Raw genomic sequence first — 26,853 nt, forward strand, 5'->3', positions numbered from 1 at the left:
TAGATAGATAGATAGATAGATAGATAGATAGATAGATAGATAGATAGATAGATAGATAGATAGATAGATAGACAGACAGAGTGATAGATAGACAGACAGACAGACAGATGATGGACAGACAGACAGACAGACAGACAGACAGATAGATAGACAGATAGATAGATAGATAGATAGATAGATAGATAGATAGATAGATAGATAGATAGATAGATAGATAGATAGATAGATAGATAGATATTTGTTAGTTCATGTTACTAATGTTAACAAATGATATTGTGTCAATCATTTCTCCTAGAAAGCATTAAATAGAGAGCAGATCTCATACGAGTGTGAAAGTCTCCAGAGCAATAACATTTTTCTCTGGGCCTCTTGAGACTTCAATCCATCATCCCAAATTCAATAAAACACCCGCTTTTACCTCTTTCAGGCGATGCATTCTTATTTAATAGATTATTAAAATGTCAGTGCTATTTATAATCCCATATTCAGAAGCAGTGTTAAAGTAAGCAGTGCTGATCTGAAGAGCGAGTGTAATCTCGCAGCAGGAGGGTTAATCGTGTCTAATGTCCTATTGATAAACAAATAGCCATAAAAGTGAGTTAAAGCGTGTTGTGCAGGCTTTCATAGCGAAGACCTCTCTCCAGAGACCAATATCGATTGTACAATAATTTGTGTTTGGTTGCTTTGCAGTGTGTTTATGTCAGAGCCTGAAGTTTATGACTGCAGCGCCTGTTCGCATAACATCTCAATCATTCAGGCCCCCTGAAATGGAGAGAGAGCTAGAAAAATATTTGATTATTTTTAATAGATATAATATACACTGCCCGGGCAAAAAACAAACAAACAAACAAAACAATTTAAAAAGTCAAATAGTTAAGAGTCTATGATTGGATTATTATTGCAGTGGGTATTATGTTTCTAGCAAGTTATATGTTTGGCAACAGTTCTTCTAACCCTAACTGATGGAGTGTGTAGCTTTTCATTTCTTAAACAACCATGTAGGAAGACACACCATGGCCATATTCCAGGACAATGTCAAGATTCATCAAGTTCAGATTGTGAAAGAATGGTTGTGAGGAGCTTGAAGAATCATTTCCACCTTAAAATCATTGAAAGTCTTTGTACAATACAAGATCTTCACCAAAAATGTATGAATCAATATGTGGTCAAGATATTTATTTATTTTTGGCCGGGCAGTGAATATTAACTTTTCATATATATAAACTACAAAAAATTATTTCGTGAAATCGGTGACGTCATGTCAAAAACGTGTGTTTCTTTACAAAGTGACATCGCCAACTACTGGCCTGGCGTGAATTATACAGCGGTTTTAGTTGATTTCGTAGTTAACAATACTGGAAAAAATACTTAAAGGTAGGCAATTTTCGGAGAGGCTAGCAATAGAGAGTTAGCTTTGAAAGCATGAGATCCCACCCTCCCTTCAGAGCGCCTCCGAAGCCACGCCTCCTTCAAAACACACGAACGCGTACAGCAGGGAGTGAACAAAAGCATCACGAGAGACGGTGGTTAAACTCCCTCATGTTTTAAAGCACATAACATTACAATAATAATGAACAATAAACAACTTAAAGATCACTGACCTGTACCACTTGACTGCTGCAGGTTCATTTCGGCGTTGATAGTGTTGCCATTGAAACGCATAAATTCAAGTCACGAACCGCTCCGAGAATAACATCACGGGTTTCCATCTCTTCCAAACTACAGTAGTTTTATTTTTAAGTTTTGTTCGGGAGGAACTGTAAAAGGCAGCTGCTTTTTCTGTTGCGCTGCTCTGTGACTGACTTCTGTCGAACATAGCATGAGGGATTCGCGGAGGTATGGAAATACATATGTTGACAGGCAGGTAGGACATTGGACCGAATGCAATGATTGGACGTACATTTTATGGTCCTACGCCTTCCACAGATGATATATATATATACTGCTATCAGGATGTGAAGAGACTTTCAACCAGCATAACAAAAACTATTTCTAGAACAAATCACCTACCCTGCCTTTGATTTAACATGCATGTGACAACCATGTGTACTGCTGTTTGAAATGTTTCTCAATACTGTTTAGAAAAAATAGTACTAGTAGGCAGTATGTTAGTATTATATTCTGACCTGAGGGCAGCGTAAGGAAATGCTGGAGTCATTAGTCGTTAATCTCTGGAGGATCACCTTCAATCCACGTATTTAACTACCTGTCTCCTAATTAATCACTGCTATAAAGGGATCATTTGAAGTGTTGCAGGCAGCTTTAGGGCTATTAGTGAGTCTCAGTGGGGCTAAAGGAGTCCCGTAGAGACGCCCAGCGGGTGAACAAGCCGAACGGACCAGCTTGAGCCTCGCAATTACAGTTCATTATCGGGCCCTGCAAACAGAGCGCTCCCGCTGAGCTGTGCCACTCCACCTTCACGGACACAGTGTGAGCGCCGCACAGCGTGAGAGCTGCGCTTTGCTTAGTCTGGGATTTGAATGTGGATCCAAACTGTGTGAAAAGTGTGATGCCAGCATAAATCTGGCAGCAGCGACTGTAACATTTAGAGTTGGTATGTCAGCAGCCCGTAACGGCTGAGGGAATATCTGAGATGCGTTTTATTCATCAGTGGATGTTTTTAACCATTCTCAAAAGTCACAGAAAGCAAGCATCACTGTTGCTCATACTTTGGCTTTGGTTATTGAAACCCTTTTTAAATGGGTGGCATGCGACTTTTTCTACTGATGCCTCAGTCATGTGACTTGCTTCTAGCAATTCAGTTTTTGGATGTGCATAATGAAACCATTATTAAATATTTGAATGATTAAAAAGGCCACTTCTGTAACCTTGGAGACTCAATGGAGAGATTGATCCAAATGCAGTTTATTTAAAGTAATATTAAAATTCAAATAAAGCTGCAAGCAGCCATTATGAGGTGAGCATAATCAATCACTATGGAGACTAACAAGGGTAACTATGGTAACAAACAAGGCAGCTATGGAAACAAGGCAAACAGGAACTGAACACAGGAAGTGAAACAGTAAAACAATAGGAACAGAAAATGCACTTCAAAATAAGAGTCCTTAAACACAAAACAGGGAAAACGAGACGGGAATTGTAACAACTACTCTGAAAAAGAATTGTCTCTTTGAGCTTTCAAGCTGAATTTCTTTCTTCATATCAGTTTTTACAGTCTCATGAGAGACACTTCATGAAGTTTTCATAGTTCAACTATTTGTAGTATATATTATGTTTAAAAAAGTATTTTATTTTATTTTATGTAACATTACAACACAAATTGATTGAACATTTTCTACACTACAGTGAAATCCTATTTCACATCTCATTGTTTAATCTGAAATGTTTGTGAGAACACATACTGTCATCTCTCATCCATGACCTAAAATCTTTTTATAGGCACCAGAGACCTAATCAAGTCTAAATCTTATCTTGGATCTGAGTAACAGTCACAGTTTCGTAAAGGGCCGCAGTGAATCAAACATCCACTAAGGGCCTCACAGACGCAACAACAACCACATCCGACAGCTCAAGTCACAACCTCCATCTCTCCCGGCTCCCTCTGAGCAAATTAGGACATCATTTTCTCCAAAAGGCCACCAACATTTTGCACAAATCAATAAGGAAGCTATCAGAACAGATGCTATTGATTCAAACTCCTCCTAAACCTCTGGGCTGCAGCTTCTAGATCTAGAAGCCAAACATTGCATGTTACTTAATTGGAGTAATAATAGAGTTTTGTTCTTGTTCATTTTGAGCTGGATATACTCTTTATGGATGGATGGATGGAAATATTTATTTATGCATTCATTTTTGCACTTATTTTTTGCACGTATATGCATTTAAGTTTCCACTTGTTTATGCATTTATTTTGCACATTTTTTGCACGTATGCATTCATTTTTGCACTAATTTGTGCACTTATGCATTTATTTTTTGCTAAATTTTTGCACTTATCTGTTTATTTTTGCACTTATGCATTTATTTTTTACACTTATTGTTTAGGCATTTATGTTTTTACACTTATTTTTTATGCATTTATTTTGCACTAATTTCTTGCAATTATACATTTATTGCTTACATTTATGCATTTATTTTTGCAATAATTTTTTGCACTTACACATTTATTTTTGCACTTACGCATTAAATATTATATATATATATATATATATATATATATATATATATATATATATATATATATATAAAATATAAATGGTTATGTATGCATGTATGTATTTTCTTGGCAGTAAATTTACAGGTTTATCAAAATGATCAGATCATAGTCAAAACTATAATATTTCTCATAAAAATGCTCCAGGACAAAATGTTGTCCACATTCATTTTCACAATATATTTCCTGTAGGTCAATTATTGATTATTTTGTGTCTTTTTAGTAAATTATAACTCCTTAAGGAGAAACATCAGAGACAAAGCTAGTACTTCAATAATTCATGAAAGATTAATAGTTTCCTCTTAGACCAGCTTTCATAGTCTCTGGTCATTGTTTTTCACAGAGGAAGGCCATTTTAACATGCTCTCATCAAACTGTGATGTTCTGGATAATAATGTATGCCAATTTTATTTTTAAACGTATGTCAGAATAGAGATCCCACACTAAATAAAGCTGACCTAAATAAAGCATACAGTGTGTTCCCATAATGCATCTGTCTCATTGAATATTCAAGCACAAATGTCCACCAACAAAACCTAAAAAAAGTCCTTGCAACGTTAAGAGAACATTCCAACTGATCATTATGGGAATGTTACTTTGGAATGTTTTATGAACATTCTAAAGCAAGTAACATAAAAAAAAAAAGATGAAATTCCAACTAAAATGTTTCAGGAAGAAGTTCCATGAACAATGTATAAATAACATTTTTGTGTTTTCAGAACATTATTAAAGACCAGATAACTTTGAACAAACTTTCTATTAACGTTACTTAAAGAACGTTTGTTCATAACTTTGAGAGAACCTTGGCAGAACGTTCCTGTTAGTGTTTTTCCCATTGACTTTCCAAGGCAGCTTTTGAAAGGAGCCGGGGCCGAGGATGTCATGGTCAGGACTTGCTCTTCTGGAGACAGAGAGTCTCATGCTAACAGCCCAGCGGCACAGGCATGGCATGGTGTCGTCCTTCAGAGAGCAAGTCTTGAGCGAGCAGCACGTTTGCCTCAGCACTTCTGCTCGCTACGTGACACGGATCATGTTTTCACCATGTCAGGTTGTGTTTAATGCTTCCCACAGTTATATAAGATGGACAATATTAGAAAGAAAAACAAGGTCATTCTAAAGTGTACAGTTAATCTGTGCATGGGCAAGTAAATCCTGGACAGCAAAATGTTTGGCCGTGTTATTTTTATCATAAAGTCTCTAATGTTCACCAAGGATGCATTTGTTTGATCAGAAATATAGTAAAAACAGTTACTATGAATATAACTATTTACTTATGAATATATAGTAAAATGTAATTTTTTCCTGTGATCAAAGCTGAATTTTCAGCATCATTACTCCAGTCTTCAGTGTCACATGATCCTTCAGAAATCATTCTAATATGATGATTTGCTGCTCAAGATTTTACTATAAAATGCATGTGAATGTATAAGGAAACTAAGCTGCCGTTCCACTGTCCCGCCTAACAAAAATATGTTCTAAGTTTTGCTAACGTTGCTATTAAGTTAGGAAAATGTTATTTCTTAGAATATACAAAATGTAAAAAAAAAAATTTAAGAGAATGTTTTATCATTATGCAAGTATTATGGGAACAGTACTTTGAATGTTCTCTGAAGCAGAAAGTAACGTTTAAAGGGACACTTCACCTCTGGAAAGATGAATGTGTATTTAAAATAGGTCATTTATGTAGAAGAAATGTGAAATAATTTTTGAATTTGGAGCTTTCTAGACTGAGAAAAGCCAGAAAATGTATTTTTGGCTTATGTGGATGAAAGACAACAACTCCCAGAATGCACTTGCTTCGCTGCCCTAGGAGGCCACACCCAAGCCACGCCTCCCGGTAAGAGAGCACAGTTGAAAACAACAAGGCTAGGCTACTAGTGAGTCTCTGACGAGTTTGCCCGGGATTTTGAGATCGCCCAAAATGTCCGGGATTCGGCTTTTGCGCTCTACAGTCGCCATTCATTATGTTTACTGTGGCGAGCAGGACGAGGCTGAGGGCCGCGGGAGAACGGCGCGAGGCCGGTGGCGTCATTACTGAGACGCACCGGTCTCATAGGCTATCTCTCACGGAGGAGCGGGAATTTTCTTAGCAATGGTAAAACGCACATCAACCGATCACTTGTTTAGCGTTCATGTAAACACTACATTCAGATTCACCAATCGGAATGAATTCAGTTAGATTGAAACAAAAGGTGTGCATGTAAACAATGAATGGAAAGCAAAAGCCGAATCCCAGACATTTTGGACGATCCCCTAATACTCAGCTTTCTCCTACTACTCAGCTTTTTCCAAAGAACAAGAGCCTGTTAGCTTAGCTTCCAAAGAAAGATGGCTGATACTGTGTACATTCTGTGAGTGAGATCCCACCTCCTATGGGCGGGTTGAAAACATGCGGGACAGCTCCTCCTACTGGCTCTAGTCTTTAGCCTCTGGCCAAAAAATCCTCAGATGACGCAAAATGACGATTTTTGTATCATCGGAGGATTTTTTCCAGACAAAAAATACATAAATCTCTCATCTCAGGGGGATATGAGGGTGGAAAGCACGGTAATTCGAAAATACTACAGGTTTTCTACTAATACAAAGCTTAATGCTAAATCCTGAAGTATCCCTTTAAAAAAAACATTAGACTATATACAACTAAAATGTTTCGGGAAAACGTTCCATGGATGATGTGTAGCATGCTAATGTTTGATAACGCTATTAAAGACCAGATAACTTTGAATGAACGTTCTATTAACATTACTGGAAGAACCTTGGCAGAACGTTAGCCAAAGTTCTGATAATGATCCCTGTTCGCGTGATTGACAGGAAGAACATGTTTCTCTCAAACTTTCGTTTTCAACATTATCTCACTCAAGTATTATATGAACATGTGAAAATATTTTGCATGCTTGAGTTGTGAAACTAATATGTTTATTATTCCCCATATACAGCATGTTGTTGAGCATCTGAGAGAAGTTCCACCGTTCATGAAGAACTTTGGGCCCTGTTGTGTAAATCAGGAAAGCTCTCTCCTAATTCAGTCCTTCACATGGAATCACACTCACTGGGCTGTCAGAATATGGAGCCCCGTCCCGCTGAGAGGATCGGACACATTTGGACGTCCGTTGACAGGCTGTCAGGTCTCTTTCTTAGACTGCTATTTCACTGCCAACGGATTTTTGAAAAGTGTAAAAACTGAGGTCAGACAGAATCATTTCACCAGGTCTCACACATGCAGAGAAGAAAAAACACCAATGAGATCTTTTAAATATAACAATTGTTCTCTGCACTGAAAGAAAAGGTTTAGGATTTACTTTGAAACAACGTTCGCTCAGAAATTGCAATTAAATAACGGCAAGAATCGGCAAGTATGAAATTAAATTAGTACATTTTAAGTAGGAAGACTGAAATACTATTTCCGGTAACGCTTTATTTAAAGGGGTGGTTGATTATGATTTCACTTTTCTAACTTTAGTTAGTGTGTAATGTTGCATGTCTGTGTGAGGTAAAAGGACACAAGCTGTTGAAGCGCCGCCCTCTGTGCCGGGAGCAGCAGCTCATTTGCATTTAAAGGGACAGACACCCGCAAAAAGTGACAATTTGAACATGCTATATACAAATATCTGTGGGTATTTTGAGGTAAAACTTCACACACACACACTCTGGGGACATCAGAAACTTATTTTACATCTTGTGAAAAGGGCATTATACCACCCCTTCAAAAACTTTATACATAATGCATTATAAAAGTGTTTTTAATGCATTAAATATGCCTTTTGATACATCTTATAATGCATTGTATGATATCATGAATAATTGTAATCACATACATTATAATACTTCATTGTCACACCTTTAGAAAGTATAATTCATAAAAAAAAAGTGACAATCGATTTCAGGAATCTGCAAATATTATAATGCATTTTAACTTTGGTTACAATTATTTATGAAAATACAATATAATGTACATTATGAATACATTCAGGGCCGTCGCTGGAGGGGCGAACGGTGGTGTTGATTCAATTGGCCAAATCAGCCAATAATCGTGTTTTATTTATAGCTTCAAAAAATAATAATAATTTTTACAGTGTGAGAAACAGATTCCAGTAATCTCAAATGTGTCTTATCTGGAGTTTCAGAAGTTGTGCTCAGATTTGCCAAAATACTAAAGTCTGCAGTCAAAATGTTTCTAATCAAATGATCTGAGCTTCTCCACGTTCATTTCATAGCTCTATACTCGTACTGTATGACAACTATTGACACATTTGTGCCTCCAAAGGACTTTCAGGAGAAACATGTGAGACAGCGTTGGCGTTAAAGCAGTCGGAGTGTGTTTTATTCGAGCTGGAGTTTGATTGATTTCCACAGAGGACCTGACTCATTGATCTCTGTGTCTTTGCAGCTGCGCGGCTCTTCTCAGGTTAAGTGACTTTCTCCAAGTCATCAAACACTGAGGCTTCTGCAACACGACACTTCTCCTCATCCTCCCCTTCAGTCCATCTGACTCGCTGAAGTCAAACCTTTGGGATTTTGTGTGTGGTTTAGGAAGAAGCCAATCAATTATTTCAGATGGAGACGCCATAACGTTCCCCGAAACATTCCCAAAACTGATCCTTCATACTTTGTTAATTCACTAATTCATTTTGGAATATTTAAGATTTTTTTTTATGTTTTTAAAAGAATTATCTTATGCTCACCAAGGCCCCAGCTAACAGGAAACATTCTCAGAACGTTCTGGCAAGGTTCTCTCAAAGTTATGAACTTGCAGTAACGTTAATACAGTTAGTACACTCAAAGTTGTCTGGTGTTTAATAATATTCTCAAAATGTTAGCACAAACACATTTTTTATACATCATTCCTGAAATGAAACATTTGAAGCTGGACGTTCTTCTAACGTTTTTTTAAATGTTAATGCTTGTCTCAGATATTCAAAAGTAACATTCTCGAGTCATAATGTTTGCAAAATGATCAAATGGAATGTTTCCTTAATGCTTGTAAAACCACATTGTCTCACGGGTGGAAGATCCAACAGAAAGGCGAACAGAGAGCAACACACAGACGATACCGGACACTGAACTGAACATATACAGGTGTTAATGATGGTGACTGATGAGTGCACAGCTGAATGTAATTAGTGTCCATGACAACAGATGAGTGATGAGGGCAGAATACAAAACATAAGGAGTCCAAACTAACGTGAATGTGACACACATTGGGAAGAAACAGTTGCCTCCTTAAATTTTTAAGTACAATCAACTTGGCTGTAAGTCATTTCAACTTAAATTATATTAAACTGACTTTAAAATGAGTTGAATCTTGTATAAAACAACCAAAAAAGTTGAGATGAGTTAAAGTAATGATAAAACACATGCTTGATCATATAATTTTATACAGTGCAAGAAAATGTTTTTTTTTTTTATTATTTTTTTTTTTTATTTAAAAAATCGGACGGTTTGAATGTCCAGAAAACCTTCAGCAATAACATTTCCAGAACTTGGATAAACGCGTCTATGTTTCTAAAACATATTTTTATTAGCTGGGGCTACATTTATTTGATTCAATTATACAGTAAATATACAGTTAAAGTGTAATTTATTCCTGTGATCAAAGCTGAATTTTCAGCACCATTACTCCAGTCTTCAGTGTCACATGATCCTTCAGAAATCAATCTAATGATGTAGTTATTTGAACAGGCAAACTCTACTTGATTCTGTCGGCGTGCATGTGTGTTTTCACACTTTCACTACTGTGTGCAACATCTTTTGCAGTATTTCGCCCGTGTGCATTAATTTCCTGCATGAAACCTACAACATCAGCATATTGAAGTGCCCAATGCCGGCTAGTGTGAAGAAAAATGGTGCTTTCAAACAATTAGCAAACAATGCACCGATCTTCCTGCAGATAAAACACTGCCCTCTCAAGCAGAGTCGCCACTGGCTGTTTTTCTCTTTATCTTCTTCGGGGATACAAGAACGACCCCCGAGTCCTCATTTCCTGACCAGTGCAGAACTTCCTTTAAAACGCCATTACAACCATGAGGATTTTTTACCACAAAAAGTTCCTCAAAAAGTGAAAGTTGTGAATTTCCATGTTGAGAATCATGCAAAAAAACGTGTTTTGGTGAATTTACACACACACACACAAAATATATGTGTAAATATGCACAATTTTTCATTGCCATTATACGCCTATATGCAAACTGATTCATTTGTATAATATATTATGCAATATAATATTGTATAATATATACACATATTACATACTTTTCATACTTTCATGCTTTTCATACTTTTCTACTTTTTCATGATGGCTGTGTGTTGAAGAGTTACATGTCACCATGCATTAAATGTGGGAGCTGTCAATGGGCAACAGGGATTTTTTGTCAGAATCTGCAAATGTAAGAAGTTTTAGCTTATTTTGCTAATGCTGACAAGAAAGTTGAGCCAAACCTGCACTGACCATGCACAGCTAACACAAAGATCAATAGCTGCACTCAATATTTCCATTATAAAAACACTGCTCTCCCAAGCTTGTTTGCATCATTGTTGCACGATACAAATATGTTCAGAATGATTTTTCCAAACATTCGCATTATCTGGTTTAATCTGTGCATTATGTCTACATATTATGTTTACATATTAAGTAAAGTTTGGCTGCATGGTCAGATTATACTCATACGATGTTTAGCATTTAAAGGCAATTGTTTCATTTCTTTCTAGCAGCAGAAAGAAGGGAAGCAGACATTTTAAATATATTACTGGAGTAATATATCAAAAGGGTATCTGTACTTTAACTCAAGTACGGGGTTTGTCACTGACTTAGCAAATAGCATCACATAATAACAAGGCACTGACAATTATGGATTACAAGAGGGACACACAACAACACTGAAACTCTAAACTTAACTGAGCCTGGTTGTTAGCAGTGGCCGTATCATTATAACCGGGTCCCACGCGCTCACAGGCGGTGATGGTTCTCACTATGTGCCAATAAACCAGCATGTTGGCAGGACCCCTTCAGATTCAAGCACTCCCTTGTGGACCATTAAACAAGGCTCCAGGGCGATCCGTGACATGGGCACATTTACAGTGTGACAAAACTGACATAGTTATCGCAGGGAAAATGAGCTCTTGTATAATGATGCAAAGAGTCAAAACATCATGGGGTTAAAGTCAAATAATGTGACGGGGGCGCCACAAAAGTATTTAGACACTTAAAGCACATTAAAATATATATTGGATAACGGGTTTCAGGGTACGTTTACAAGACAGCGATATGCTTAAACAGAGAAGTTTTTCCTTTGAGTTTTCTGTGCACAGACATTGTCAAAACGATCCACATTCACACGGATCCGCGAAAAAGACTAAAAACGCTGTATTCTGCTGCCAGGCCAGTAGATGGCGATAAAACACTACATCGAACACGTAATACGCATGTGCATGACGTCATCGTCTTCAGAGATTCACGTTTTTGTTGTTTATATGGAGACCATTTCAAAAACGTGCACCAAGACTCGTTACCTAAATTGTGCCAACTGTAAAGTGTGGTGGAGGGGGGATTATGGTGTGGGGTTGTTTCTCAGGGGTTGGGCTTGACCCCTTACTTCTAGTGAAGGGAAATATTAATGCTTCAGCATACCAAGACTTTGGACAAGGCTATGCTTCTAATTTGGGGCCATTTTCTGTTCCAGCATGAGTGTCCAAATGTCTGGTATGGCTTAAAAATGTCAAGCATCCCTAGTAGCCGTCTATGTAGGCAGTAAACAGCAAGGCAGCTCACCGTTTTAGGACGGAACCGAAATTACAAGTGGACAGGAACATGGTGATTTATATGGAGAAAGAGGAAGAGAAAGGAGGAGGATGAACAGACACAAACAGACTGCGGTGGTTATAAATAGACGGAGGATGTGAGAGCGTGTGTATAAGCAGCTCTTCTGTCCTATACTGCAGTGATGCTAATGGAAGTTAATACTGAGACACAGGAGGACAAACGACAGGACAGGACCGCCACGGGAGGGGAAATTACTCACTCTCATCAAATATTCTGATCTTCAGCAATTTAGGGGAATTGTCTGTTCTTTTCGAAGATGGAATGATCATATTTATGAGACTGCATGTAAACGCCACCACAATGCTGTTTCTACCAGTGAGAAACGTTCAGTCCAGCCTTTAAGTCAGGTGGCATATCAATTACATAATAATTAGTTGACTGTAAAGTTTACACATTTTGTGTATTTTGAATGAAAAAAATAGTAATTAAACTTTCCAGAAAACATCACTCATATGCAGTCTACAATACAAGCAATATTGCCTTTATGTTCAGAAGTCCAATATCTCACACCTGACTTTGGACTTTACAAATTAATGTGCATCATTTTGCAGCTACTGTCTTTTTCAGAAAGTACAAAAGATATATGAATGGATTTGTCTGGTAAGCTGGTCGATGTTGTAACTACGTCATTTTGTGGTTAAAAAGGGGCTAACAAGTGATGAACTGTTGGCCCTCACAGGAATATGCAGCACAAACAATCTTTCAGAAATGTGATATTACAGCAGAACCTGAAGAGCAAACAATACACCCTGCTTTCCTTATTCTTTACACATGGTCGCAGGTGCTAAAAATATCTCCACCCTTTCCACCCTGCTATTTCTAGACCACCGGTCACAACTGGGTCTGGAAACTGACAATCATTTCAGCACTTTCACATTCCCACAAACCCTGCAGATGAGGGAGAGAGGGAGAGAGGGAGAGAGGGAGGACACACTGGGTGAAGGTGGAGAAGCGCTAGTTTGATGACTCAGCAGACGGGGGTGTCTGGTGCAATGGTGATATTACAGACAGCTGATGTTCCCAAGCAGATTAGCAGACAAATTACACAGGAATCCAGAAATCCTGACAGCATAAGCAACATGTTTTGCTTGTTATATATATGCAGCATATACTGTACATACAACAATTTTGATGTGATTTGGTAATAATTGTGAACAAATGTGAACAATTTTGAAATCACTGTAAAAAAAGTTTCTGCCTTATACATTTTTAAGTACAATCAACTTGGATGTTTATTATAAATTACATTAAACTGACTTAAAAATGTGTTGAATCTTGTATAACTTTTATAAAAAGTTGAAAATTGCTTAACTCATTTTAATGTTTGTGTGTGTGTGTGTGTGCGTGCGTGCGTGCGTGCGTGCGTGTGCGTGTGTGTGTGTGTGTGTGTGTGTGCTTGTGCGTGCGCACCTGCATTAATGCTGCTTATAAAAGACAAATTAACTTATTTTTGCCTATATATTTTATTTTTGTCAGAATTTTGTACATAATGTTCACAATTGGCAGAAGTTCTTTCATCTTCAAATGTATTTATAAGTTCAAGAACATTGATTATTCTGTTAGTAAAGAAACCCCCCAATTAACCACTATTTTCAAAAATGAAGTATGTTTAAAAACAAAAATTCAGATTGATTGTTTATTGGAAATCAGATGGGCAAACCTTTCCATTGTTGGTTTAATTGTTTTTTAGTTTTTTTTCTGCTGACTTGGTTTGCTTTGTTGAAATACTTACTGGTGAAGAACGTCAAATGCAAATATAATGTATTTTGATTTGTTTTTTAAATAGTCTACCTGAAATATGACTGCAGTGAAACTGTTCAATAACTGCACTGTTTGTTTTAGAGCTGCTGTTGTTACGGTAACGCGAACAGAAAGTTGCTGTTAGGTTTGGGATGAACTGTCTTGCTGCAGAAACACTGAACACACTGAAACCCTTCAGCACACTGCAGTAGACGAGGACAGGCTTCTACATTTGTGTTGTTATGATGTTATTTTAATGAGCGGATGAAGGGCTACAGTCTCTTACAGACATTCACAGAGCAACTGTTTTGTTCAATTCTCTATATGAAACCTGGTTATGAATTATTTAGAGAGGCCATTTAGTTGGATAAATGAAATTATTAAATAAAATGATAAATGAAAAAATTTCCTTTCTGGCCAACCAGTGAGCAAGGGATAATGCAATGATCAAACATTTGTTGTGAGTGTGACCTGAGATAAGAAAATGCTTGTGGTAATGCACAGTAATGCTCAGCAGATAACTCTATGCTTTCCACAATGAGCATAAATCTGCTTTATAGGAATCCATATCACTGCCTGCCTGGCCAATAAGCAACAATTTCAAAGTCATTTTAAGACATCAATGTCCATTTTGCTTCTTTTTTTTTCCTCTTTAAAGTCCCTAGAAATGTTTTAGGCATCAATTGCGCGTTGGTAATGTGTGGGAACTTCCACAAATATAATCACAGAGCATCAAAAGGCTGCAAAAGTGCCCATAAACAGCACGCTTATTGTTTTAGGCTCCTATATAAAGCTCTCCAAGAGGACTATATGGATTCGCTCCACTAAAAACATTTCTAATGAAATGTGATTGAATGTCTTAATATGCTGTGCTGACATGTGCTTTTAGGTGTTCAACTCGGGTGTTTTATGCAATAAAATAGCATAAAACCACAATCAGCGCTTTTACGCACCATTGCGCATAAGCGTGTGTGTGTTTGTGCGCGCGCACGTCAGGACACCTGCTTCGCTGTTTGACAGTGTTGCGCTCTTCGCAACTTCTCCCGCCAGAATCGATTTAGAACGTTAGTAACAATTCTTCTTCTAACGAATTACCTTACATATGAAATTAAATAGCGATTATAAAACAATTTTAGAAGCGCTCCACTGCAGCAGTGTGAAATAATTTCGGGGGTGATTTGAGGGCGGAGCATTTACTCTGTCTAAACTGAGGGAAATCACATGGGGCAGGACCAGAAGCATGGTAAACACAGTGAGGAGGAGGAGGGTAAAGTTAAACTGGTGGCGGTTACGCACCATGGAGAGCGCCTTTGCGCACTGATCTGTTTGGGAGAAATCACTTAAGTTGATGTCATCTGCAGACTTTTCTGGATTTAATGTGTGTTTATCTGTGAAGACATGGAGTGAAGCGTTTTGCGCACCGGCCAGGAAGGATGCCCGAGCGAAGATGTGCAGCAGCCGGAAGATCATCTGGAGTTTGTTGGTTCTGTCGACGCTGGAGATAGGGCTCGGGGTGTCCAGCATCGCCCTGGGCGTGGTGGGCATCATCCGGGCGAAAGCCGAGCACCAGACCCAGCAGGGCGACGCTTCTCCGGTATGGAGCGGAGTGTGTGTACGTCTCACTTTTTTTAGTCTTATTCAGCTTCAACTCAGCTAAACTCTTAGCCACTGAATGCTTGTGCTGTATTTGATTTTAAATGATTTGTTGTCAGTCAAAAGGTAAAATGTTTTGGGCATCCATAGTACCATGGTATTTTTGTAAGAACTTTAATGTACCATGAAAATACCATTTATAGACAATATCATGGTGTAGAGTATATAGTGATGTAACAGATACCAATGTTGTACAGTACGGTAATCTGACCTATAGAGTAGAATGGCACAATTTCTAATGTCATAACTTAATGATTAATCATAAAGTTGTCTCAGGTAATTGTTTACTTCACAGATAAATACTGTTTCTATTTGCTCTAGAAATGTCAGATAAGACTCGTTGTCTGGTGTTTTGTGAGGTTGTGAGATCTTTCCATCATTAACTCGTATAACTTCATTTGTGTCCAGTTCAGTTCTTATATGCACTGACTCTACTGTCATCTGAATCCAGTAATACAGTGTTGTCACAATTCCATTCATGTTATTTTGGTTCATTCAAGTTGATCAAATACGACCGGTCCTGTTTTGTCTCTCATAGTTTCTAATCTGCGGACTGTGTGGCATGCTGTGTGCACGGAAGAGGACTGGACTGATTGTGAGTACGCACTTTAGTATTCTCCTGCACACATCCAACTGTACTAGATCTCTACTGTACACTCCTGTTGAACACACACTGTAAACAAGCCAGTTCACATTTTCTTTGAAGATTATTGGAGTATATTTTACATGCAAAATACTATTTCAGTCTTTATACTTTTCATGGTAAATGCACTGTGTTGCTTGCCATTTCTTTGTAATTATTTGTGAAATTCCTAAGTGAAAATAGTTTCAAAGTAAATCCTACACCATTTCTTTCCAGCATATACAAGAACACGTACACTTTGTTTTATTCTTCAATGTTAAACACTGCTTTATTGCACTGTTGATTGAGTTTTATTATAGGTTCTTCAGATCAGTGTTTAGGTTTCTGGGTTGTTTAAAGCACCAGTATATATTGTTGCTGTAAAGAATAAAAGGTTCTATATTAAACTTTAAATGGTTTTGGGTTCTAATTGGAACTGTTTTAAGCGTGTAGAACACAATTTCTACTGTATTAAAGTGCCCCTATTATTCTTTTTTAAAGGTTCCTAATTTTGTTTTGAGGTCTCTTACAGTAGGTTTACATGCATCCAAGCAAAAAACACATTATTTTCTCATAATAAAGCATCAGCTCTTTTCTCACAGTGTCTGAAACCGTTCAATCAGGGATTCAGTCTCTCTAAGCCCCGCCTTTTCGTGAGCCTGCTCTGCTCTGATTGGTCGGATGGCCCAGTCTGCTGTGATTGGTCAACCACTTACAGTGCATGTCAGAAACCAAACGCTCATTACTATATCTGAATGTCAGCTCTTCCTCAGCACTTTATACACTGTGATACGAACAATGGCGTCGGTTTTTCTTTTTATCAATCTCATCCTTTGGAAGTGCAGTAAAGTGGATTTGCTTTGGCAGGAGAAAACAACGTCTTCTCAAACCAAACTCTCCCAGTCTCAGATACAACTACAGTGTTTGAGGGCGGAGCAAAGTAGACGTTGTTCGCCAGCAGCCAATGAAAACTATAGACGGCCATTATGCAAATTTGCTACAAAACTACATAGGTTTGTGCAAGACATGATGGAATTACTGACAACTCGTTTCAGGTAGTTCAGAATCGCTTCTTTTTTCTTTATTTGTCATGATCTTGGAAACTTTGCAGACCTTTTACATTCACAAACATGAAAGGTTGGCCTTATAATATCCCAAACAGCATAACACAGACCGTGTCTCACCACACACATTCCTATTATTGGTGTGTTCTTAATTTAGAAATGCTAACTAAATCTAGAATAGAAATAGTTTGTTGTGGACGTCAATATAAACATGCACATCAGAGACCAGCTCCAGCTCACAGTGAGTGTGTGTGTGTGTGTGTGTGTGTGTGTGTGTGTGTGTGTGTGTGTGTGTGTGTGTGTGTGTGTGTGTGTGTGTGTGTGAGTGTGTGTGTGTGTGTGTGTGTGTGTGTAAATATCCCAGGATACTTCACTGGAGAGACGAGATTCAGTTAGCCACCTTGGAGTGGAGTGAGCCGCCCCAGAGGAGAGTGTTAATCACAAATCAATACTGAAGTGAAACCTCAGTCTGAGAGCTTCCATGTATCTCTGATCCAACTCTCCACATGTCTCTTTTCATAGCATTACTTGTTTTCCTCTGATTTCTTGTGTACACGCTTTCAGGTTTGTCCTCAAACACGCTTCTTTCTCCGTCTTTTTTCATTTTATCTCTCTCCTCTCCTGATTGATTTAGTTTCTCTGGGCCTTTATGCCCTGACCGTAACGTTACTGTACGGCTAAATGCAAACCTTCCCCGTCTTCCTGTAATGATCCTGAATTCCTGACAGTAACGTCAGGAGCTGCTCCAGAACACTTAAGCATTGTGTCTCTAAATCATATGGACTTTTAGTCTCATCTCAGCAGGGGTTAGACACTTAAACAGAACATACTGCGAAAAACAAAGTGTTTTGGCTGTTTCTCTTCAGTGTGTAATGCGATATAGGCTGTGCTACAGTATGAATGGATGACTAGTATAGTAGTATGCTGATGAGTATGTTTTGCGTACTATTTTTGTTACAGTGAAATAATATTAGAGATGGTTTGCAGTTTTAGCAGAATCAATAATGCAATAATTTAGGGAAATGACAGAATGGCTGCTTTTGAAATCAAATGCTTATTTCAAATTGTATGTGTGATACAAATGTTTCAAATAGTAGTATGCTACATTTGCTGTCACATGACCTCAAAACATCAGTGAAAGTTAGAAGGATAGTTCATTTAAAAAAAATGTCACCTGCTGATAGATGCATTAAACAATACACGCTTTTTCACTGATGGCAATATAAAAATAGTTGTCTATCAGCTCCATTGGCTTATGAGCAAAGATAGCAGTATGCAGGTTGCAAACGTCCAGGGTGGCATGAATGAGCTGAGCAACCTTTAAAATGAATGGAAATGCTGATAAATAGCTTTTTTTTTTGTCATACTCAGTGCACTGCATATATACTGCATACATACACAAATAGTTCAAGTATTCGATATATTAATCATGTTGTCTACCAACAAAACCATCATTTGCAAAGCCTTTTATTGTAAGCAATTCATGGTAGGAGTATGCAATACCAAGCTATAAGAGATTTCTAGCACACTAAAAGGGGGTGTGTTATCCAACGTGTTCATGTGCTGTAGTCAGAAGTTTCTTGTGTAATTTGAGGTCAAATCTGTCCTGAAGTGTTGAGCTGGCAGATAATGTCACTGTCTGAACGTGGTCTGAGCGATTACAAAAACACAGAGCAGCACAATCCATTCTCCCTGTACACAAGGGTTTCGTCTTCACCCTCCGTTTACAGTATTTCTGCTGTGCTATACTCTTCAGGTTAATGTACTTTGACCTTTATGAGCTTGGAAATCACTCTGAACAACACCTTAGCCACTGCATAGCAACACCCCGGGAACCTTGCTTTATGCTTGTTACTTTTGCATGGGCAAACACCACAAAAGTACTTAAACAAAAGTATACTTAAATTAAGTACCACAAAAGTAATTAAATGGAATACTAAATTAAATTGATATTTTAATTTGTGTCAAGGAGAAACGCTTTTAATGCATTTGGCAATGCAATAATATGCAATAATAATAATAATGTATGTATGCAATATGCATTATTATTTTAATGATGTATGCATGTAATATGCAATATTGTTTTAATTATGTGTGCATGCAATATGTGATATTCTTATATTGTGAGCTTGCAATATGCATTATTATTTTAAAATGATGAGTATGCTATATGTGTTATTATTTTACTATTGTAAGCATGCAATATTCATAATGATGTATGCATGCAATATGTGTATTTATTTTAATATTGTGAGCATGCAATATGTGTTATTATTTTAATATTTTATGCCTGAAATATGCGTTTTTATTTTAATATTTTATGCATGCAATATTCATTATTATTCTAATATTGTGAGCATGAAATATGTGTTATTATTTTAATCTTGTGAATATGCTATGTGTTATTATTTTACTATTGTATGCATGCAACATCCATTATTATTTTACTATTGTATGCATGCAACATCCATTATTATTTTAATGATGTATGCATGCAATATGTGTTATTATTTAAATATTGTGAGCATGCAATATGCATTATTATTTAATATTGTGAATATGCTATGTGTTATTATTTTACTATTGTGAGCATGCAAAATGCGTTTTAATGATGTATGCATGAAATATGTTTTTATTTTAATATTGTATGCATGCAATATGTTATTATTTGAATGATGTATAGATGCAATATGCGTTATTTTAACGATGTATGCATGCAATAGACACAAACAGCTAACATTATGCATGTTTCTGTTTCTCTCTCAGATGATCCTATTTTCCTCCTGCTGCATTTGTGGGTTAATTGGTGGAATCCTGAACTTCCAGTTTGTCCGCGCACTGGTCAAGCGTCCGGACACCATGCGCTCTCTTCATCTGGCCGTCATGTCTCTAGCGTGTCTGGGCATCAGCAGCTGCACGCTGTCCACGTGGTTGACCTGCAGACTGGCCAGCAGCGAACAGCAGCGCATGTTTCTGGAGAGAGAACATTCACTACATCACTCACACGAAATGGCAGAGAAGGTACGACAGGAGCTGGTATGTTTGTGCAGTCTGTGTGGACCGGCTCACAGGCAACTTTCATTTCAAATCGCTTTCTAAATGTTCCTGTTCTTATTGCGAATGATTCCAAAGAAATTAAAAATGTAATAATTTGTTCCACCATGAAACATAGGCTACTTTTTTATCGTGGTTTTGAGTTCCTATTTGACTTTTTGGAGACTAAAAGGGCCTTGATGTGTCAAGATGCTTCAGATCAGGTGAAAAGGGTAAACATTGAATTAATAGACATCACCATACGTACCCAGGTTGATTAATCAGAGTACATTTGTATTACAAGGTTTCTGAAATATAATGTTTAAAGATGCAGACAACACATATTTAATCCAATAAAAATAAGCAGTAATTTGCATACATTTCCAGATCAGAAATCTCAACATTGGATAAAGTCGGGTACAAAAAGGTCTGTAAAAACCTCTAGAAGATAGGAATAAACTTTAAAGAGGACCTGTTATGCTTTATACATGTTCATCTTTCTGTGTAATGTTGCTGTTTGAGCATGAAAAAGCTCTGCAAAGTTCCAAAGCACGAAGTCCCTCCAGTGGGAGTTCTTCTCTATATTAGTGTCAGTGTTTCTGAACTCCCTGAAACGCCTCCATTGTAGTCTTGAGTTTTCTTCCAGGAACAAACACGTATACCTCATTTAAATAATTCCTATCCAAGCCATAAGCAAAATAAAGGGGTGGGGCCTGGTTAAGGTTATGGAAGGGGTGTTGACCAATCACAACCCACTGCTCCAGCCGACCAATCAGAGCACATTGTGCTTTTCAGAAGGAGGGGCTTCATAGAGACAGGAACGAAACAGAGCGTTACTGACAGACTGGGAAGAGAGGAGCTGCAACAATGGAGAATATGGGGAAAATAATGTGTTTTTGAAGATTCAAGCATTAAAATCTATTCTCGTACAGCCCAAAAACAAAAACAAGACTGCAAAAGGATATAATATGGCCGCTACAGACACAAATATATAACGTAAAAAATTAATTAATAAACATAAACTTAAATGTGTATTTTGGGAGTTTTCTTTCAACTATATAGTCTATATAGAAAGAAGACATATTATGGAAGCAAAATCTCAAAATTGACCATTGCATGAAAAAAACTGTGTTTTGCCTTAAAGCGCCAGTACATCATTTATAATTGATTTATTTTATAGTAGTTCTTTATGGAACTTAAAAAGGTTCTTATATGACAATAGGCTTTAAAACATATTTTGTTTTGAGTTAAAACATTTATTTAAACTCTTAAATGTGTCAAGTTTGTACTGTCTTATGATTCTCTGTGTATGTCACGCTTGCATCAAATTACTATTGCTCGTATGTTAGTTATCTGAACAAACCCTAAGCATTAAACTTCAGAGTGTTTCTTATCCTGCACCGGTTGTTCCACAGGCACACAGGACTGGTATAAACATACACTAGATACAAATGTAAGTCGTCAGTTTGAGTGCGCGTCTCGTACTGACACTCGGCCGTGTGTTTGTCTGTTCGCAGGAGGTTTTGGATAACACCAGCAATGCCATCTCTCAAATCTCCTACAACGGGCGGAGCGCTTCTCCATGACGGATCGCTGCCCACACACTCTTGACTCGACTGCACAGTTCTTCACTCTGATTGGCTGAGTCAGGCTGACAGTTCTTCACTCTGATTGGCTGAGTCAGGCTGACAGTTCTTCACTCTGATTGGCTGAGTCAGGCTGACAGCTCTTCACTCTGATTGGCTGAGTCGAGCTGACAGGAGAAGCAGAGACTGTAGACGCAGCGTCGGATAACGGTATTGAGCAGACAGACAGCCAATCAGTGTCCAGTTACCTGATGACCTCAGGAGACCTTGAGCGTACAGAAAACAGATATTTGAGTACGAAACAAGCATGCAAACGATCTTCTCTCTCTTTCTGTATCTCTTTCTCTCTTCCTGTATCTAGATAAAGGGAATGTTGAATCTGAAATTGTAATCCTGATATTGTATGGTAAACCGAATGCTTTTATCCTGACCGTATCAAATGTACACTGTAAAATGCCTGTAAAGATATTTATTAATTTACAGTATTTTTATATAGGGGCTTCATATGAAAATGAAATAAAGAGGTAAAATGTAATTTGTGGTACAATGACTGATGATTAAACCATTAACACACAAAAACACTTTTCATTTACACACCACAATCTCTGTTGTTTTAAAGAAATCTATAATATATACAGTAGTCAACATTTGAAATGAATCAAAACCTTTCATCAAAGTTATACATCAATTTTGAACAATACCTGTTCTTGTCTTAGGACAACTTTGATTAACTTTTTTGATCCACTTCAAAAGTTGACATAAAAAGTTTGTTTATATAGTGTGTGTGTGTGTGTGTGTGTGTGTGTGTGTGTGTGTGTGTGTGTGTGTGTGTGTGTGTGTGTGTGTGTGTGTGTGTGTGTGTGTGTGTGTGTGTGTGTGTGTGTGTGTGTGTGTGTGTGTGTGTGTTATACTGCAGACTAACCCTACAGCATTTTTCATAAGTGCTGGAATATTCTTCATAAATTTTTCATTTGAATCCATTTTTAAATTGTTCTTTTTTCAATGAATTATTTATATTTTATATTTAATTCAAATTATCTTCTATTTTTACTTTTAAATAGTTAGGCTACTATTAGCGACAGAAAAAAAACAGATTTTTTTAAAAGTCACAAGAGTTTATTTATTTATTTATTTTTTGTGTGTAGTTCTCCTCCTCTCCGCTGGTGGTCACACATCACTCCGAGCATTTCGCCGCTAAACAGTAAACACACGAGCAAACGCATCACGTGCTCCTCCACATGTGTTCAGCATGGCGAACTGGACTCAGGAGGACGGCGCTGCGAAACCCGTCACAAACCCCTCTCATGTGTCAACAATAGCGCAGATATCTAGCGGAGATGTCACGGCCAGACCCGGGGGGAACTCTGCGGTGGTTCCGTGCCTCATTCCGTCGTTCGCGGGCGCGGTGAAGCTTCTGAACGCGCGTTACTCGTGCCTGGTGCTCGACACGCACCGCAGACACGTCGCGCTGCCGCCCGTTTACCTGCGAAAGAAGAGGCTCGGCATTCAGGAGGAACTCAACGCAGAACTGCTCAAGTACTCCGGCAGGTAAAACTAAAGGCTTGACAGATAATGTCTTAGAAAAGTATGGTAATGCCGCGGTATTTTGATGCATCGTGTGACAGTGACAGCACTATTTATACATGATCATTGTTGTGCTTTAAGATTGTTGTGCTTTCACAGTCAGTAAAACCATGGTATTGTCGAGATACCTTTAAAAATACTCTAGTACTCTTTTGTAAGTGTGTCATTGCTGATGCTTGATGGACGTCATCACATTCATATGCTACTCCAATACCAAGTATTGCCACTTTGATAGATTTCATAATAACATGGTACTGTTTTGTTGTAAAGTTGTCATTTAAAGGCAGGATAGGCAATTTCTGAGCGGCTAGCAATAGCAAGTTAGCTATACATATCTTTTTTTCTATTCACTGTAGTACTGTACTGTAAGATGTATTATTATTTGTATTTATTATTTTAATCAAATGTTTTATATATTTTAATTTATTTATTTAGCTTAATCTTCAGTTTGAAATCATGGTAAAAACTCTTGCACTCAGCCCAAATGTCTATATGAACAACATTTATTAATATAGGATCAGACTAAGGCCCGTTTGTTCTCTGCAGTTTGAATGGGGTTCCTATGGCGTATGACAACATTAAAATCGTAGGACAGCATGGAGACATTTATGACGATCAAGGATTCATTCACTTCAACATCGAGGCGTCGTTCGTGATCTTCAAACCGCAGATAGGGTCGAAGCTCGTGGTACGTTTCACAAGATCTTCATGTTCTGTGCATGTATATGAATGCATTCTTGCATTTGCTCTGGCTGAAGATGTTTAATGGTGTGTGTTTGATGTCCCTCAGGGTGTGATTAATAAAATGGGAGCGGGTCACGTGGGCTGTCTGGTCCACGGCTGCTTTAACGCGTCGGTGGTGAAGCCCAATCTGCTGAGCCCAGAGCAGTGGAGGGACTCTGGCCTGAGTGTTGGACAAAGCCTGGAGTTCGAGGTCTTCAAGCTGGACGCTGAAGCTGCTGGTGTTCTTCTGATCAGAGGACGGCTGGACAAAACCAGGTACGCCGATCTAGACCGTTAAAGGCGGCTGCAGTGATGCAAATGACTTTACTGATAGGCTCTTATTAAGAAGGCGGGACTAATTCTGCCATACTGCACGTTGCACTTTCTCGCATTCATAGTAATATGAGTGCACCTTCTTTATATCTAAAGTCTTTTCTAGTAGTAAAGAAGAAGAGATGATCGATTCACGTGCCACTTGAACTGAGACGCCACGGTGATCTGTCACGCAACATTAAAGAGCGGCGATGTTGACTAATTATATCTCGATATTTTCTGGGATCGATAATTAGACAATATTTTGCTGAGTGTGTTACTGCCAAAGTTTTTGACTGCATTTAACCTGCAGTTACAAATGCATAAATAATGTTCTGATGTTTTAAACATAAAACATTGAATATTGATATTTTAACTGATTTTAAACATGAAAAGATACGTTAAATATGAAATGAAAACCACCAGATAGTGACAGCAAGTCACTGTTAAAGAGTGAGTCAGTGAGATTCAACCGATTAATTCAAACGGCTTATTCATTCAGGAATGAAGCAATTTACTTAATGAGTGAGTCATTGAATCATTCATTCAACTGATTCATTCAAAAAGTTGATTCATTCAGTAATGAAACACCGCCGTGTAGCGAAATGGTGCAAAAACGGGCAATATTGTGTCTAAAATGTAAGTCACTTCTTGTTTATTGAACCATTGTATAAAATCAATATCACATTTGTTATTGTGCTGATATTTGAAGAAAAATGTCACTCTTCGTGTGATATTAACTATATTAAATGATATAAATACAAAAGATATACTGGGGCATTTTTGCCTCTTATCTTGAATATTTAGGGCATTATAAATGCATTTTAATAGACTAAATCACGCAGTGAAAGCATGCACTTTAAATGCCTGGTAGACTACATGTAGAGTATGCTTGTGCTCTCTGGGTGTGTTTTTGTAAAGTGAGGGATAAACTCAATGTAAGATCGCATATCATTAAAATGACTATTAAGATATTATCGTAGACGTTATATATATCGCACACTCCTAGCGCCAAAACAGCATTTATTGAGTGATTTTCATGATGAGATTTACAGAATTTGGAAGCTGAGACTTTGTTTGATATCTAAAGTATAAAAGCACAAAGCTTATTGTGATTTATTGGATGGGAGACGCTACAAATAATGCTTAGTAGAAATTTGTTCACGCATCGACTGAAAACATCATCGACACAATCATAAAAAATTAGCTTAATGGGACAGTTCACCAAAAAATGAAAATTCTGTCATAATTTACTCGCCCTCAAGTTGTTCCAAACCTGCATGACTGACTTTCTTCTTCTGAACACAAGAAGATATTTTGAAGAATATGGGTAACCAAACAGTTGTTGGACCCCATTGACTACATAGTATTTTTTATTTTATTTTTTCAATGGGGTCAATCAACTGTTTGGTTACCCATATTCTTCAAAATATCATCAACTTGAGGGTGAGAAAATGATGACAGAATTTTCATTTTTGGGTTAACTATCCCTTTAATTAAAATTGAGAAATTGGTATTGTCAACACAGCTGTTTAACATTTGTAGTTTAGACGCTGACACAAAGGAAAACCGAAAATAATTCAGTGTATGACTACATAAAATGTCCAGTTCTTTCTTGAAAATGTGACATTTTGACCAGACTTTATGCTAATAGATTAATTCTGCTCGTTTCATTTCCTAACAACAATTTGTTGTTGACATTTTAGAGTACAAGAGCTCGTGGCCCAAACCGAACAAAAGGAATCAACTGTGGAGTCCTCTACAGAACCAGAACCCACGGAAGATACGACCGTCAGTCCAAAACCCAAGAAGAAAAAGAAGAAAGACAAGCATGAGAAGGAGTCAGTGAACGACAGCAGCCTGCAGCAAACGTCAGAGAACAGAGAAACCACTGTGGACACAATGGAGGTGCACTCCAATTCAAACGGACATCACAAAGAGAAAAAGAAGAAGAAGAAGAAAGACAAACGACAGGAGTCGGATGAGATCTCGCCCCCTGAGGTCCCGGCGAGCGACTCCAGTGGGTATTTGAGTGATAAAACCAGCAGAAAGAGAGCGGCCGAGAGAGAAGACGCCTCTGAACTAATGCCTGCTGCTAAAATGAAGAAGAACAACAAGTGATTTCTGTCACAGAGCATTTAATGAACTCAAAAACTTTGTGAGATTTATATTTACAGAATATAATAAATGCTTTTTCCTCTGGAGTATTTGCATTTTTATATTTCCACCTGAAGAGGGCAGCATCACTCTTAGGTTCAATTGAAAGAAAGGATTAGTTGGGTTCTGTTGAGAACTTTAGGGTTTTTGACTCAATTGTAAAGAAGCCTTAATGCCAAAAAGGTTTTTTAAGGAGAAATGTCTTAAATTATTGCATAATACTTTCATGTTTAAAGGGCTATTTTCTGGTGATAAAGTATGTGTACGAGCTGCTTAATTCATAAAATTGTATTACAATTAAAAATTAATCCTAAAACTAAATCCATAAAATGATCCCATTATGGGAACTCCTATATAAAACCTTTTCTTCTAAGACTGATCTACAAGCTG

The 26,853-nt window shown here is 37.6% G+C and overlaps 2 protein-coding genes across 3 annotated transcripts in view; both read left to right on the forward strand.

The window, feature by feature from the left end:
- Positions 1-22,197, forward strand: part of tmem196 (transmembrane protein 196) — a 39,717-nt gene extending 17,520 nt beyond the window's left edge. The window contains exons 1-5 of one of the 2 annotated variants that reach the window (XM_082186400.1): positions 14,922-14,972; positions 15,126-15,341; positions 15,921-15,977; positions 19,835-20,104; positions 21,619-22,197. In XM_082186400.1, the coding sequence (XP_082042526.1) occupies positions 14,970-14,972; positions 15,126-15,341; positions 15,921-15,977; positions 19,835-20,104; positions 21,619-21,687 (615 nt within the window). In that variant the 5' untranslated portion in view covers positions 14,922-14,969 and the 3' untranslated portion in view covers positions 21,688-22,197. Of the gene's footprint in view, positions 1-14,921; positions 14,973-15,125; positions 15,342-15,920; positions 15,978-19,834; positions 20,105-21,618 lie in introns of those variants that run through there. The other variant, XM_082186399.1, reaches the window with a different exon arrangement.
- Positions 22,198-22,905: 708 nt separating this feature from the next.
- Positions 22,906-26,510, forward strand: polr1f (RNA polymerase I subunit F). The gene is made up of 4 exons (XM_082185476.1): positions 22,906-23,235; positions 23,818-23,959; positions 24,062-24,270; positions 26,013-26,510. The coding sequence occupies exons 1-4, from the start codon at positions 22,937-22,939 to the stop codon at positions 26,425-26,427; spliced, it is 1,065 nt and encodes a 354-aa protein (XP_082041602.1). The 5' UTR covers positions 22,906-22,936; the 3' UTR covers positions 26,428-26,510.
- The last annotated feature ends 343 nt before the right edge of the window (positions 26,511-26,853 follow it).

Source organism: Leuciscus leuciscus (genome assembly GCF_965113295.1).
Source record: "Leuciscus leuciscus genome assembly, chromosome: 12".
In the NCBI taxonomy this organism is placed as follows: Eukaryota; Metazoa; Chordata; class Actinopteri; order Cypriniformes; family Leuciscidae; genus Leuciscus; species Leuciscus leuciscus.

Excerpts from the sequence above, each read along its gene's own strand:
- polr1f (XM_082185476.1), top strand. The coding sequence starts at position 22,937 with ATGGCGAACTGGACTCAGGAGGACGGCGCTGCGAAACCCGTCACAAAC. Across the intron at positions 23,236-23,817 it reads CTGCTCAAGTACTCCGGCAG|TTTGAATGGGGTTCCTATGG; the intron begins GTAAAACTAAAG and ends TGTTCTCTGCAG. Across the intron at positions 24,271-26,012 it reads GGACGGCTGGACAAAACCAG|AGTACAAGAGCTCGTGGCCC; the intron begins GTACGCCGATCT and ends TTGACATTTTAG.